The sequence below is a fragment of the Balaenoptera physalus genome (genome assembly GCF_965194825.1).
Source record: "Balaenoptera physalus genome assembly, chromosome: 15".
NCBI lineage: Eukaryota > Metazoa > Chordata > Mammalia > Artiodactyla > Balaenopteridae > Balaenoptera > Balaenoptera physalus.
This window is the reverse complement of record NC_138894.1, coordinates 71055780-71071880: the sequence shown is the minus strand read 5'-3', so window position 1 is coordinate 71071880 and position 16101 is coordinate 71055780. Positions and strand designations below refer to the sequence as shown.

Here is a 16101-nt window from a genome sequence, read left to right as displayed (position 1 = left end):
GTGGAGCCTTGGGACTAAGGAACCAAGTGTCAACCTGATTCTGTGGTTCCAGCCCAGTGGTTCATCAGGATAGCACAGTTCCGCAGATGAGCACGATTGTCAAGCCAGTTTCTATTTAAAGCCAAAAGCCTTCCTCTCTCCCCACAACCAAGGAGAAAGTTCAGTGCATTCATTCTTCCTGGCCATAGGCAGATTAATCTCCTCAGAATGAGGATGGAGGAGACTCCCAGGAGGTGTTCACTGGAGCCCAGTGAGCATTTCATGAACCACATACATGTTGGGATTAGAACCATACATTGACTGCAGCTGCCCAAATGCATGTGAGGTCATTCTTAAGCACAGCATTGAATGGGTGATTCTTTTTGCTCCAAGACTCTAGGTCAAGTTTCTGCCTGAAGTGACTGCTTCTAAACATGGTCCCAGGTGAGGAAGCTGATATATGATTGAGAGCCCTGGAAGAAAGAAAATGAGAACTCTTAGGTTAATGAACAATTACTAAATGCCTGCTCTGTGCGGTAGGCTGTATAGCAATGCTTGAACTTTCTGTAATAGTTGATTACAGTTTTCACAGCACTTTTCACATACATTTCCTCAGTAGATTCTCACACACACCATGTGATGTAGCCTGGGCAGGTCTGAGGGTGTAACATCACCCCTGCCCCTTCCTATTTTAGAAATGAAGAAGCTGCAATTCATAACGGACAAAAGGCTTGCAAATAGCCAACTTCTGAATCCCAGTTTGCGTCTCTCTCTCTCTCTCTCTCTCTCTCTCTCTCTGATGGACATTTACTCTGTAATGTGGGAATATTGCTGACATTTACTTTATTTTGCATCTGTGAAAATTAAATAATCTCTCTCCCTCTTCATGGGTGTGTAAAGAAAGAGTTAATTACAAAATAAAATCTATGCGAGCAGGGACTATGTTTGCCATTTTTATCATTGTAATCTTAGCCCCCTGAACAGTACTGGGCACATGAAGGAAAGAGGACCACACCACCAAACTGTTGAGATTTGGATTGTTCCCCTTTTTAGGGAAGATCTGGAGAAGACATTATCCATTGTGATCCCAATTCATGTAACCAGGAGCTTTTACACTGATGCTTCTTGTTTCATGGTATACGAAATAGTCTGAATTTTTTCATAGTATTTTTAGATCTATCAGTTACATTTACCATTCTGAGTATATGCAAATTACTGGAAAGCCCCTGTATTTTTACAATCGAAGAAGAAGAAGAAGAAAGAAGAAAGAAGAAGAGGAGGAGGAGAGGGAGGAGGAGGAGGAAGAGGAAGAATTGCAAAAGTGGTGAATGGAGATAGTTTGATGACCAAGTGTGTGTTATTTTACAATTCTCCAGTCAAGACAATGTCGGTCCTAAGGTGCAGACTAAATCCACAGCCATCTTTGCTGATAGGCTTGGATGTAAAAGTAACAACCTGAAACAGTGACTCAGAACATTTTTTAGAAACAAACAAGCTTAAAATATGTTAGACACAAATAAATATTTTTGAAACCCCATTGACAAGCTGCCTGTATTATTTAAAATGTGCATAGGAAGTAGAACAGATCACTTTGTGCAGGGCTGTAAGGCCCAGAGGAGATCCGAGAAAGCAAGTAGGATCGTGGCTGGGAAAACAGAGAGATGGCTAGAGTAACCCAGAAGGCAGCTCTGCACTCATGGATGAGCACAGTAGCATTTGGCTGCTGCACCGATTGGGAGCCAAACCCTGCAGTTCCCATCTGTGTGGCCCCCTAAACAAATCCCATTGGACACCATTAGCTCATTTAATCTTCACAACAATCCTGGGAGGGAGCTATTATTGATGATTCCCATTTTACAGATCAAGAGACAGACTCAAGAAGGTTAATGACTTGCCTAGGTTCATACGACCACTAATAAATGGAGAGCAAACACTGGGAGAAGACAAAAATATTTCCATCATAGAGTCAGATATCTGTCCATCTGACATATGAAAATACTCAGGGATGTTCTGTGTCTTTTGAAAGAGCATCTCCCCTATTTAGTGTGTGGTTTATTTGGGTTTCTGGTTGGATGTTCTTGCACTGCTGGCATCTCCTTTCCAGCAGATGCCAGTGCTGTCATCAGAGGAAGAGCCAGGAGGACAGGAACCTACTCAGCAAAGCCCGGATTAACTCCTGACAACAAGGAAGTCAAAAGGAAGAAGTCAGTCAGTTTTCTGTCTATGTAGCATTCACAATGCAAGGTAGCAAACTAGGACTGGGATTATAGAGGTGGAATTACAAATGCACTGTCTCCTTTCATGAAGCTTAGAGACCAGTAGAGTCTTCTGTTGTGGAATTTACAAAACAGTGGGCAACTGCCCATGGCAGATGTGTTTTATTTGGCCCACATGGAATCATAAAAAAAAATTTTGTTATTAGTTGCCAGTGCTTAAAAATGAGGATATTTCATATAAAACTCTAGATTTCTGACTTCTCTTGACAAACGAGATGTGGCAATTGTCATCAAACTGACAACAATTTGCCTTAGATGAGTAGTGGCTATCTCCCATTCATCAGTGATCACACCTTCCCCTATTGCTTCCCTAACCCAGAGATCCAGTGTCAAATTCCACTTATCAGCACAAATTTTTCTTGTTGTTGAGCTAAGAGGAGAGTCCCCAAGTTAATCATATCTGCAAAACTCTTTTACCAAATACATTGTTATACCAATGTCTCTCTCACAATACCCCTTTCATGCATCTCCCTTCACTCTTTTATATGATGGGCTGGTTCCTCAAAGCATTTGTTTGTGACATGGGGACAGTTCCTCTCCTGCAAAGAGGCAGGGCCCCTGGAGGTAGAAGTGACTGCTGTTCAGAGGAAGGTGGATACAGTGTGCATTCTTTGTGAGCAGGATTTTCATGATCTGAAATGATACTGGGGCAATTTTACAGTAAAGTCAATTTTATTATTCTTAAAAAAACCTTTAGATGACAAAGTCTAGATAATGCAATACATGACCAGATATATGAAATCCTTAATTTAACTGCTGTATTTAGTAGCTAGAATAGTGACTACAATGGTCCCCGCCACATATTAGGTGACCAATAAATATTTGTTGGATGAATGATGCAAAAATGACAGTTTATAATGCCAGTTTCTTTTTTAAAAAAATGAGATAGAACAGAAAGATAAATCCTTGAAAGACATCCTGTGCCTCTGAGTTTTTTCTTGCTCCTAAGCACCAGGTACTGAGCTGGAGACAAGGGATCCTTGATGTTACAGGCTAGGACCAGGGACAGGTGTATAAAATAAGACTTGGAAATGGAATAAAGCCTTTCACATTAAGCCTTTATCTTTAGACAAAATATGTTAAAGGAAAATTTTCATGCTTAAGTGGTCAGAGAAAGGACAGGGCACCTGGTTCTCTTCCCTGCTGATAAAATGGTATGATTCATCAGGTTCTTAACATTGAAGGGCACATGTGGGAATTATCCAGGCTTATTTTAAGTCTTATGACTTCTGTTTTAGGTAAATGGGACCATGCATTTTAAGGTTTTGCAGATTTTGTCCACGCAGTTCAACCTTCGTTTACATCCTTATCCTTGCCTACCCTGATCTTTCTCTCTGTCTTTATTTCTCCAAGTCCTCCCAGTTAGGTCCCAGTTCACAAGTTCCTCTGTGAATCCATCCTGATCATTTCTGTCCTCAGTGGCCCCCACACATAATAATAAAAGTAGTTGTAACAGCTATAATAATAACAATAACATCAACAACACCAGACTACATTTCCTGAGATTTCACTGTGTACTAGGTCCTGTGTGAAGTACTTTACATGCATTATTTCATTTGATCCTGATAAAAATCCAATTAGATAGGGACTTTTGTGATCATTTCCATTTTACAGAAGTGGAAACTGAGTATCAGAGAGGAAATAACTGGCTCAAGGCCACAGAGCTAACCAGTGGCAGGCTCAGAATTTGAACTCAAACCCACCGGTCTCCAAAACCTCTCCCTCATGCTTTACACGCTGCCTGCCTGAAAAATTCCTATAGCACTTAGAGCGGGGCAACTTCCTTCACATTTAGCATGTGTTGCCTTTTGTTGATGTGAATATATCTTTTTGTGTTCAGGTCCTATTTAGTCAAATAAAGTGTCTGGCCCTTGAGGGCAGGAAGGATTTTATACCATTTTATATCACCAGAACTTAGCACAGTGCCCTGAAATAATAGAAACCTATTAATTGCTCCTTTATTTCTGCAGTTCTTTAGTCAAACCTCCAAGACACCATTTATTCCATTTCCAAGTCTTATTTTATACACCTGTCCCTGGTCCTAGCCTGTAACATCAAGGATCCCTTATCTCCAGCTCAGTTCTTGGTGCTTAGGAGCTACTCAATAATTATCGAGAAAAATTGAGTCAATGGTTCTTGTTGATGCTGATGTTTTTTCTTTTTAAAATTTCATTTTCCGGGACTTCCCTGGCGGTCTGGTAGTTAAGACTCCGCGCTTCCAATGCAGGGGGCGTGGGTTTGATCCCTGGTTGGGGAACTAAGATCCCACATCCTGCGTGGCCAAAAAATAAAATATTAAAACTTCTTTGAAAAAAAATTTCATTTTCCACCTCTGCATGCTATCTTTTTAATGTTCTACATTCACTCAAGTTACTAGACATTGAGCTTAAGCATTCAGTTTGGAAAAATTTCAGTAATGTAAATAAGTAAATAAATGATTCACATTCTTATTTATCCCTTCTAATTTGTTGTAGCTTTCTCTGGACCTCTATCACACAGAAGATGATATTTACAAACTATCACTGGTGCTGGAGCCTAGAAATTCTAAATCAGTGAGTATTGTTTTCTCTCTCAGGTTCAGTGACAAACACCATTATTTTTTATTTACAATAATTGGCCATTACAGTAGTGCTTTGTGATCTAAAGATTGAAGAATTAAAAAATCTATATTCTTCCCATTTTACCAATGGAAAAGCTTAGCCCTGACAGATAATTATTTCTTCACATTAGAAGCTAACAAAGAAGAACATCATTTCCAGTTACTCTGTTTTATTGTTGATCTTCCATGTTCCCTCTGAGAACCTGCCCTGCCCCCCAAAAAGAAGGAACAATAATTTGAATGACCATTCTAGGCTTTTTTTTTAAAAAACTGATTCTACATAAAATTAGATTTAATAAATTTTAAATACCCTAATCATAATTCACAAATTTCTCTACTAATGATTCATCCAGCTCAGAATTCCAGTATCACATTGGATAGAGTCTCACTTAACTGAAAGCTGACTCTTAGTAAAGAAACATTATATAATGAGTTGAAGAAACTGCATTACTGAATGTACACTGCTCATTACTCTTAGCAAGTGGACGGTAGCTCAGATATGCTTTGCACAAGTAAAAAAAAAAATATCTGGGTGAATATGAACTTTACAATGAGGATGGGGTTTGCATGTTGAAAAAGAAATTTCTGTCTGCTTCTTATATCCTGAGATCTGTTTTCTTATGAAGGTCTCATTCGTTACCTCCGTACCAGTTGAGTTCTGTGGCACGTTGCCAGCAACCCTAGGGCCTAAGTCTGTCCATCTATTAATACCTACTACCATTCTGAACCATTGAACTGAAAGAGGCAGAATGACTGTGAATGCTGTTCACAGTGAAGGCCAGGTGGGAGAGTATGAACTTAAGTCTGAGTCAGTTGACCTGGTAACATCTGTTCTTAAAATAATGTCTGTGGTGGTTCCATCACCATGTTCCCCTCCCTGCCAGCCCCAAGAAGCCCATCTCCTGCGGACACTGCAGAAGGCAGCCATGTGGGAAGATACAGCACAGGCAAAGGGAGGGGTTAGGACCAGACTCTTCAAAGTTAGCGTGATGAAGAGAGAGCTAGAAAGAAAAGTAATGTTACTGAAAAAAAAGGAACTCGTAAGCTCCTCCCTCATTCCATAGCTTTGGTGTGATGAAGCTGTCCTGTACGTACACACACAGCATTGCCGCCTCCTGGCACCTTCCTTTACCTATAACTAGGCACCTTAACTGCCACCTGTTGGTTGTTGGATGCCTGGCAGGTCATAATATCTGTGTTATCTCATTAACTCTGTTAAGGAAACAGAGTCTGGTGAGCATAGGTGTCTTACACAGACCACAGAGCCAGTCAGTAGGAGAATTTGGATTGGTCTCAGGACTGTCTGCCTTCACCGTCTGTGCTTTTTCTACAGCGTGATGCTGCCCATTATTTTCCCACCACCCCTTGTTCAGAAACAGGGTAAGAATGACCATTTTAGCACACATGCCTGATTTGCGCCTTTTAGATTTACTTTAGTTTATTTTCAGGATCAAGTTTTACCAATTTTAGGAGACATTTCCATCCAGCATAAAAAAGTCTTTTTATCTCTTGTAAAAGCAGAAGCTTTCAAAGCCCCTTCCAAGTGCTAAAATCCCATGAATCTATGAAAACACATTTACCAATCCCTTTCTGTCTCTTCTCTAAGTGGAATGTCACCTTATTTTGTATTTAGTGTTCGACGCATACTGGTAACTAAGAACAATTTCCCGTCAGGATTATATTACTGAGAGCCTGTAGCTTTAATGTGTTTACAGTTAGCACTGGCCAACCTCACCTACATAGTCCCAGAGCTTCTCAACCTTATTCTGTTCATGGCACCCTTAGTGCCTCATAATTTTTCGTGTTTTAATTAATGTCTCAGTTTTTTCATGCTACCTCTAGGTCAAAAGAAATACCTAACAATTCCACTTATAGAATAGTTAGGTCCAAGCAACTAAATATGTATAAACATTGATGTTCTAATGGCTTATTACCTGCTTGAAAAAATAATACACACACATTGAAAAAAATAACATTTTTATTTCATTCTTAAATAACCACAATTACTAATGGATATGTGTGCCTGTCGGGCACGGTACAATTTCTTAAATCCTGGAATCAGATTGGATACTGTCACCCTTATTGCTTGTCCCACATTGATTTTTTTGCTTCACAAAGACATGATATCATTGATAGAAATGTGGCATGAGCTGATGGGTGAATTGTGAACTACTTCAAGCTGGTAGTTCGTGTGCTATTGACAAATATTGAGTATTGCTGTATTTCCCTCGGAAGTTTGAAATATCTTTTGGTAACCCTCTGAGTTCGTCGCAGTGCTCCAGAGGAGGGGTGTGCCTTGCTGTATAGTTTGGGAACCAAGGGTTTAATCCTTTATTATATCAACAAGATGAAAGGCTTTACTGAAAGAGCCGAGATGTGTGAGCACGTGTGCATGTGTGCGTGTGTGTGTGTGAGAGAGAGAGAGAAACTGTGTGTGGGAGTGACCATATTCAGATGGCAGATAATTTTTTGTCCTGTTTGTAGCTCACAGCAGCACCCACCTCACAACATTGGTAGAGGCTTAAATCCATATAGTTACGCCTCAACTCCTCTTGCAAAAATGGTTATCCCCAACTCGGTATCAAATTTAAAAACAACCTGCTAATACAGGTTTGTATGCATGCACCATCAAAAATATTTCATTGTATAAGATCCCTAGGGAGAGGATACGAAGTGCACAGCACTCTTGGCTCCCGATAGGATTGTGTTTCACACTTGTGTTGTGTAAACAAGTTATACATTATTGCCACCATCTTCTCCACATTATTAAGTGAAAATGTCTTGCAAGAACGTGGAAGAACTGTGGAGAAAACAAGTTCACCAAAGCGGGGCTCGAGAGAGCTAATGATTAGCCAAACCGTCAAGAACTGATTAAGCATATTAAGAGAGATGCTGGTAAGATGACATAAACTTGGCTGTGCACTGCTGCCCACTTACTGCACACACCTAATTTATCACTAGCACTGACTATTAAAGAATTAGATAACTGGTGTTTTATATGCTTTGTACTATAAGGCAAAAAACTGTATGGATTGTTATAGAGATGTTTAAGGGTGTTTTAGGAGTATCTGGGGAACTTGGATAGGATTTTTGGATGAGCTGAGAGAGCAATATATTTTTCCACCTAAAATAATACAATCTAGGCTGCTGTTAAACAAAATAGGTATTTAGTTCCAGATTAGATTCTACTGACAAAATATTCCATTAACAAAATTTTCATTGATGTTTTCAAAATATTTAAGTGCTACATAAACAGAAGTTTTTACTGATATTAATATGCAAAACTTATATGGCTTTCTCAGTGTCCCTGGTCCAAATTGCTCGAGGCCCCAGATAAAGTTGAAAAATATGTGTGTTTTCTGTCAGCAGCCTACCTCCCCTACGACGCCCACCAAGCCCGTGGTGCCCCTGGAGTGGGCCTCAGGCGTGATGCCAAAGCCAGATCCTACAGTCATCAACAAGCACATAAGGAAATTAGTTGAGGTAAGTGGTTGAGGGACAGTTAAAAGTGAGCAGTTAAAAGGAGGCCCCTTTCTCTTTCCAGAATATTCTCTGGTTGCCCAGGAATCAGATGGAGTTCATGAAAACAGCCCTCTGGCAAGTAAGAGCAATTCAGCAGACACTTAGCTCTACCGGACACTGGCTTCTGGGGAAGAACCTCCCAGGAAGGCCCCCTTTCCCCTTCCTGTCTGTCAGTTCTCACTTGCCCAAATACTCTCAGCTACTTAGAACCCCTCACTTCCCCAGGCATTTGACACTCTGTCATTGCCCCTGCAACCCAAGGGACTGTTTGAGGATTAGAATCTACTCATTAAAACCCATATGGGGGGCTTCCCTGGTGGTACAGTGGTTAAGAATCCCCCTGCCAATGCAGGGGACACGGGTTTGAGCCCTGGTCCAGGAAGATCCCACATGCCGTTGAGTAACTAAGCCCGTGCGCCACAACTACTGAGCCTGCGCTCTAGAGCCCACAAGCCACAACTACTGAGCCTGCATGCCACAACTACTGAAGCCCACGCACCTAGAGTCCATGCTCCACAACAAGAGAAGCCACCCAATGAGAAGCCCGTGCACCGCAACAAAGAGTAGCCCCCGCTCACCGCAACTAGAGAAAGCCCCCAGGCAGCAATGAAGAAACAACGGAGCCAAGAATAAGTAAATAAATAAATACGTTTAGAAAAAAAAAAAAAACCCACATGGGTCATAATAAAATGCTGGATAAATTGGTTACCTGAGGGTAGGAAAAAATACTGTAAGTTGAGTGTTTCTCCAGCTGTATATATTTGGGGGTCTGTGACACCGCAGCGCAACAGCATTTAGGTCAGAAACATCACTTAATGAAGGGCAAGATTGTGTCAGAGTTTTCCATATTAAAAACAAAAAAAAGAGTAGATGCACCAATGTGGGAAAGATGGAAATATCTCAGGCACTAGAAACTGTGATTATTGATTAAACATCTCCCTTCATGGATTGGTACATCCTCAGATGCAATAGGAACAAGTCTTTGGGATATTATGTGCTCTTTGCTGGGAAAGGATTTTTACAGAAAAAGAATGTTCTATATCTTGGATCATCCATGGAACTATGAGGTGCTGAAAGAAAAGTTGCATGGGGCATGGGAGTCAGGAAGGGGAGATTAGAAAGGGTGAGGGAAGGGGATGAGAAAGCCATAAGGTCCAGTGGAGACCATGTGATGATGTGGTAGTGACAGACCCAACTTGGAGCCAGGGAAGGTGGGCAAAGGATCTGAGTGCATGGAGTTGCAGCTCAGGAAGGTCTAGAATCAGGAAATGAAAGAAGTATTTTCTCTCCTACTCTCTCCTCTGCTTTTCTCTGAATGCTCACTCCGTTCTCTGCAGACAGACTTTCCTTGCTCCACACGAGGAGCCTCTTTCTCCCCCACCCCTTTGTACCTTATCTCTTTTCTCCAATTCCAGTTTCATGGGGGAAGGTTGGCCCAGTTTGGTTAGATTGAGTACTATTGATTTAATTGAATAAATGGCTGGGTTTCATTTGAAGTTCCATAATGAATTTTATTCCATAAAAAATCTTGTACTCTCAGTATAAATATGGGTATTAAACTATAAATTGCAAGCACTCCATAATAGTTCATTTTTAAGCAATTTTGATTATGGATAAGCACTGATAGTGCGACTTGCAAAAAAATTCAGTTATCTGTGGATAAACTTGCAATGGGTGCTAAACAATCATATTTTTAATTAAGTAATTTGTTCATTTATACTTTGCCTACTTCCCAAAATACTCCTGAAGCAGTTGTGCCCTAAGGCAATACAGATGATATATAATAGAAACCACAGGGGAATTGCCAACAAACACATGAAAGAATGCTCAACATCACTAATCATTAGAGAAATGCAAATCAAAACTACAATGAGGTATCACCTCACACCGGTCAGAATGGCCATCATCAAAATATCTACAAACAATAAATGCTGGAGAGGGTGTGGAGAAAAGGGAACCCTCTTGCACTGTTGGTGGGAATGTAAATTGATACAGTCACTATGGAGAACAGTATGGAGGTTCCTTAAAAAGCTAAAAATAGGAGCTTCCCTGGTGGCGCAGTGGTTGAGAGTCTGCCTGCCAATGCAGGGGACACGGGTTCGAGCCCGGGTCTGGGAAGATCCCACATGCCGTGGAGCAACTAGGCCCGTGAGCCACAACTACTGAGCCAGCGCGTCTGGAGCCTGTGCTTCGCAACAAGAGAGGCCGCGATAGTGAGAGGCCCGCGCACCGTGATGAAGAGTGGCCCCCGCTCGCCACAACTAGAGAAAGCCCTCGCACAGAAACGAAGACCCAACACAGTCAAAAATAAATAAATAAATAATTTTTTTTTAAAAAGCTAAAAATAGAACTACCATACGACCCAGCAATCCCACTACTGGGCATATACCCTGAGAAAACCATAATTCAAAAAGAGTCATGTACCACAATGTTCGTTGCAGCTCTATTTACAAAAGCCAGGACATGGAAGCAACCTAAGTGTCCATCGACAGATGAATGGATAAAGAAGATGTGGCACATATATACAATAGAATATTACTTAGCCATAAAAGGAAACGAAATTGAGTTATTTGTAGTGAGGTGGATGGACCTAGAGTCTGTCATACGGAGTGAAGTAAGTCAGAAAGATAAAAACAAACACCGTATGTTAACACATATATATGGAATCTAAAAAAAAAAAACAGTTCTGAAGAATCTAGGGGCAGGACAGGAATAAAGACGCAGACATAGAGAATGGACTTGAGGATACGAGGAGGGGGAAGGGTAAGCTGGGACAAAGTGAGAGAGTGACATGGACTTATATACTACCAAGTGTAAAATAGATAGCTAGTGGGAAGCAGCCGCATAGCACAGAGAGATCAGCTCGGTGCTTTGTGACCACCTAGAGGGTTGGGATAGGGAGGGTGGGAGGGAGACACAAGAGGGAGGAGATTTGGGGATATATGTGTACGTATAGCTGATTCACTTTGTTATAAAGCAGAAGCTAACACACTGTTGTAAAGTAATTATACTCCAATAAAGATGTTAAAAAAAAAAGAAATCACAGGGGAAAGAAAGATTGCTTCATTATAACTGGACTCTAAGTCAAATGTTTGCATACATGTGTTTGCAGGGAGAACTTACAAACTTTTTGAAAATCCAATTTAGTAGAGGGCAGTGGAAAAATTTAGCAGAGGGCAATGGAAAAAATTTTTATTTTTCTCTGATTATAAAGAAAGCCAGGGCAGTCCACTGGTTAGGACTCAGCACTTTCACTGACATGGCCCCAGGTTCAATCCCTGGTTGGGGAATTAAGATCCCGCAAGCCACATGGTGTGGCAAAAAAATAAAAAATTTAAAAATTTAAAAGCTGAATATTAAAACATTTCATAAAACAGAAAATAGTAAGTTTTACTTTCAGTACTTGATGTTTCTTCTGTCTAGGGTTAATCACTGATAATTTGTAGATCATCTTGTATGAGTTTATTCTCCCACACACACACACACACACACACGCATATATACATGTATATCTTTGAGCAAGCTTGTTCAGTTATTTCCTTAGAACAATTCCTAGAAGTGGAATTGCTGTGTCAGAGTAAGCACTGATTGTCCTCCAGAAAGATTGTGGCTATTTGCTTTACCAACTTGATAAGAGAGTGCCTATTTTCTCATAACCCTAGGAAATTATCAATTGTTTTAATGCTTTCCAATTTGAGAGGTAAAAAAAAGTTTCGTTAGTATTTCTATAATTACTAGCAGAATTGAATATCTTTCCACGAATGTATTGTCCATTTGTATTTTTACTTTGGTGATCGTCTGTTTTCCTTTTGTGTCTTTCCACTCATATGTGTTGCAAATGATTTTCTCTGTCGTTTATATTTAAATTTGTTAATTGAGCTTTTTTGATTCAGACATTTTGCATTTTATTGTAATGAAATACTTTTGTTTATGACCTCTGACTTGGATGTCATCCTAAGAAAGGTCTTTCCTACTCAAAGATAACAAAACATGAAAAATATTTTTATCTATTTATCTTTGGTTTTTTATAACTTTATTTTTACATTAAAATATTTAAGGCATCTGGAATTTAGTTTGGGGGCAATTTATTTTATAAAATTATCAGCCATTTAACTCAACAGCAATTATTAGATAACCTATAATTTCCCTGTGGATTTGAATAGATACTTTTTGATATTCTGAATTCTTACATACATATGGATCTGTTTCTGGACTGTACTCTCTGCAGTAAGTTACAATACCATGTTGTTTTGACTAATGTAGCTTTGATTTCTGATAGGGCACGTTGCCCCTCATTACCCGTCATTGTTTTAGTTGAAATATAATTGACCTTCTAGGTGTTCTAGGTGCACAACATAGTGATTCAATATTTCTACACATTACAAAATGATCACCACAATAAGTCTAGTTACCATCTGTCACCATACAATGATATTAAAATATTACTGACTATATTCCCCATGCTGTACTTTCCATACCATGACTCATTTATTTTATAACTGGAAGTTTGCACCTCTTAATTTCCCTCACCCATTCATTCATCCTCCCACTCCTCTCACCTCTGGCAACCACCTGTTTGTTCTCTGTATCTATGAGTCTGTTTCTGGTTTTTTTTTGTTTGTTCATTTGTTTATTAGATCCCACATACAAGTGAAATGCTATGATATTTGTCTTTCTCCACCTGACTTATTTCACTTAGCGTAATACCCTAAGGTCTATCTATGTTGTCAAAAAATGGCAAGATTTCATTCTTTTTTATGGCTGAGTCATATTCCATTTTATTTATATACCACATCTTCTTTCTCTATTCATCTATTGATGAACACTTAGGTTGCTTCCATATCTTGGCTATTGTAAATAATGCTGGAATGAACACAGGGATGTATATATCTTTCAAATCAGTGTTTTTGTTTTCTTTGGAAAAAATACCCAGAAGTGGAATTGCTGGATTGTATGATAGCTCTGTTTTTAATTTTTTTAGGAACTTCTATACTGTTTTCCATAGTAGCAGCACCAATCTGTAATCCCAACAACAGTACGTGAGGGTTCCCTTTTCTCCACACCCTCACCAACACTTGTTATTTGTTGTCTTTTTGATCATAGCCATTCTGACAGGTGTGAGGTGGTATCTCTGTGTGGTTTTGATTTGCATTTCCCTGAGATGAGTGATAAGTGATGTTGAACATCTTTTCATGTGTCTGTTGCCCATCTGTAAGTCTTCTTTGGAAAAATGTTTATTCAGGTCCTCTACCTATTTTTTAATTGGGTTGTTTGTTTTTTTGATATTGAGTTGTATGAGTTCTTTGTATATTTTGAATATTATCCCCATATCAGAGATATCATTTGCAAGTATCTTCTCCTATTCAGTAGGTGGCCTTTTCATTTTGTTGATAGTTTCCTTCCCTGTGCAAAAGCTTTTTAGTTTGATATAGTTCCAGTTGTTTGTTTTTGCTTTTGTTTCCCTTGCCTGAGATCATTACTCCTAATCTTAAACAATTTTAGGCTATTCTCAACATGTTCAGTTCTATAGGAACTTTAGAATCAATTTGTTCATTTCAAACAAAATTCCCACTGGGATTTTGACTGCAATTGCATTAAGTGTATACTTTGATTTTTGAGATAATTTAACATTTTAAAGTTTCATTTTCTATTGTCATGGTATTGGCATTTGTGAATTCACCAAGCCTTACTCCTACTCAACCCTGAGGTCTCAGTTTAGACCTTGCTTTCTCCAGGAAACATTTTAAAATCTCCCTTCCCCCTCTCCCCCAGCACTCTGTCTTTATCCTCAGCGTTGCACTTATCTCATTATACCATAAAGGCGCCTCAATTTTGTTATCTCCCACTAGATTCCAAGCTCCCTGATAGAAAGAATAATATGCGAGTTATCATCGCTTTCCCAATAACAATTCAGAGGCTGATTCATACATAGTCATTCAATAAATATTTGCCTTTCCTTTGCAGTCTGTGTTTAGAAACTATGACCATGACCAGGACGGGTACATCTCCCAAGAGGACTTTGAAAGTATAGCTGCCAATTTTCCCTTCTTGGATTCCTTTTGTGTGCTGGACAAAGATCAGTAAGTTTAATTTTGTTATATTGTAATGCAACTGTCCCGAAGCAGAAAATTACTATGAAAGGAGAGCAGGGAAACCTTTAATTTATGTCTTGACAGAGTTGATCCTAGTGTATTGATGAAAGGTGTCTAAGGTGTCTTTTCACTGATTTTTTTCTTGGTGTCCACAAACATGACTGGCTGGATGGAATCACAGGGCAGACCACATCATCAGTGTTAATTAAGTACAAATGCTCACTTGCTAACTAGCCCAGCTCTCCGTTTCCGATATTACTGCTGCAGCTTAGCTAGTTCATCAACCCCAAAACCTCCATCAAAAAAGAATAGAGGGCTTCCCTGGTGGCACAGTGGTTGAGAATCTGCCTGCCAATGCAGGGAACACGGGTTCGGGCCCTGGTCTGGGAAGATCCCACATGCCGCGGAGCAACTAGGCCCGTGAGCCACAACTACTGAGCCTGCGCGTCTGGAGCCAGTGCTCCGCAACAAGAGAGGCCGCGATAATGAGAGGCCCGCGCACCACGATGAAGAGTGGCCCCCGCTCGCCGCAACTAGAGAAAGCCCTCGCACAGAAACGAAGACCCAACACAGCCAAAAATTAATTAATTAATTAAAAAAAAAAAAAAGAATAGAGACTAAATATAGTTAGATCTGGCATGGTGGAGTCCTCAGCATCAGTGCACCCGGGGGCAATCTTAAAAGTCATCAAGTAAGTAAGATCTTTTTTTAGATTACTTACGATCTTCAGGAGAGCAAGTGATGGCTGCAGATAGCCAAGAAGTGTTTATGTTTTGTTTTTTCCTTTGCTAGTTCAAAGGTTGTCTTGAGAAACAAAAGAAAAATATATTTCTCTTTAGCTTCAAATGATTCATGAGAGATTAAATAACTTCAGAGGCTAAAACCTGGATCATTAAAAAAAATAATGATTTAAAAAAAATTTGCCAAGAAACCCTGGCATTAATAATTTTATCACTTCATTTTTAATTATGTGAGATTAGTTCCTAGTTAAAAAATCATCTGTAATGAAATGCTGGATTTTATATTGCTTAAATGTCCAAGTTATATAGCACATTAAAATTCTCTAATATTTTTGTTGGTGTGAGAATCAAACGAAAATTAAAGCCTTGGTACTTTATCATAAACGTCTTAAAACCTTAATCCATCTTCATTGTATAACAGAGAATACTTTTAAAATAAACTTAAGTTATTAGAAACATACACTTCCTTTATAAAATAAAATTTACGTCACCCACTAACTACCCACTTCTTCCCTCAGTTTGTTTCTGTCAGTGACATGTTCGTAGAACATGAACTTAAAACCACTTCCCAGTCTTCATTTTGTTTCTCTGCCGGTTCTTGTTTGGAACAGAGACTGTCCCAGCAGATATATTTTTTTTCCTAAAAAAACTTTTTTCCCCTAAAAATGAAGGTTTAAAGTATTCATAGTTTACATGATTTCTTTTGTCAGACAGGCTTAGATATGTTGATTTTGAGAGGAGAGTGGACCATCCAGGAGAAGATTCTAACAAGTTGTCAAAGATATGGCGCCAAGATTCAGGAGAACAGTTAGGGCAAGAGATGTAGATTGTTAGGTCTTCAGCCCAGCGGCATAAGCTGGAGTTCCAGGAGTGTGAGCACATTCTGATGGGAA

The 16101-nt window shown here is 39.5% G+C and overlaps 1 protein-coding gene across 7 annotated transcripts in view; it reads left to right on the top strand.

The window, feature by feature from the left end:
- RASGRP3 (RAS guanyl releasing protein 3) overlaps positions 1–16101 on the top strand; it is an 82905-nt gene that overhangs the window by 47025 nt on the left and 19779 nt on the right. For 6 of the 7 annotated variants that reach the window (XR_014254109.1, XM_082426983.1, XM_082426980.1 and 3 more), the window contains exons 7-9: positions 4730–4807; positions 8221–8337; positions 14341–14456. Coding sequence is in view for 6 of the 7 variants with exons in the window: in XM_082426983.1 (XP_082283109.1) it covers positions 4730–4807; positions 8221–8337; positions 14341–14456 (311 nt within the window). In the remaining variant the exon portion in view is untranslated. The remainder of the gene's footprint in view (positions 1–4729; positions 4808–8220; positions 8338–14340; positions 14457–16101) is intronic. The other variant, XM_082426985.1, reaches the window with a different exon arrangement.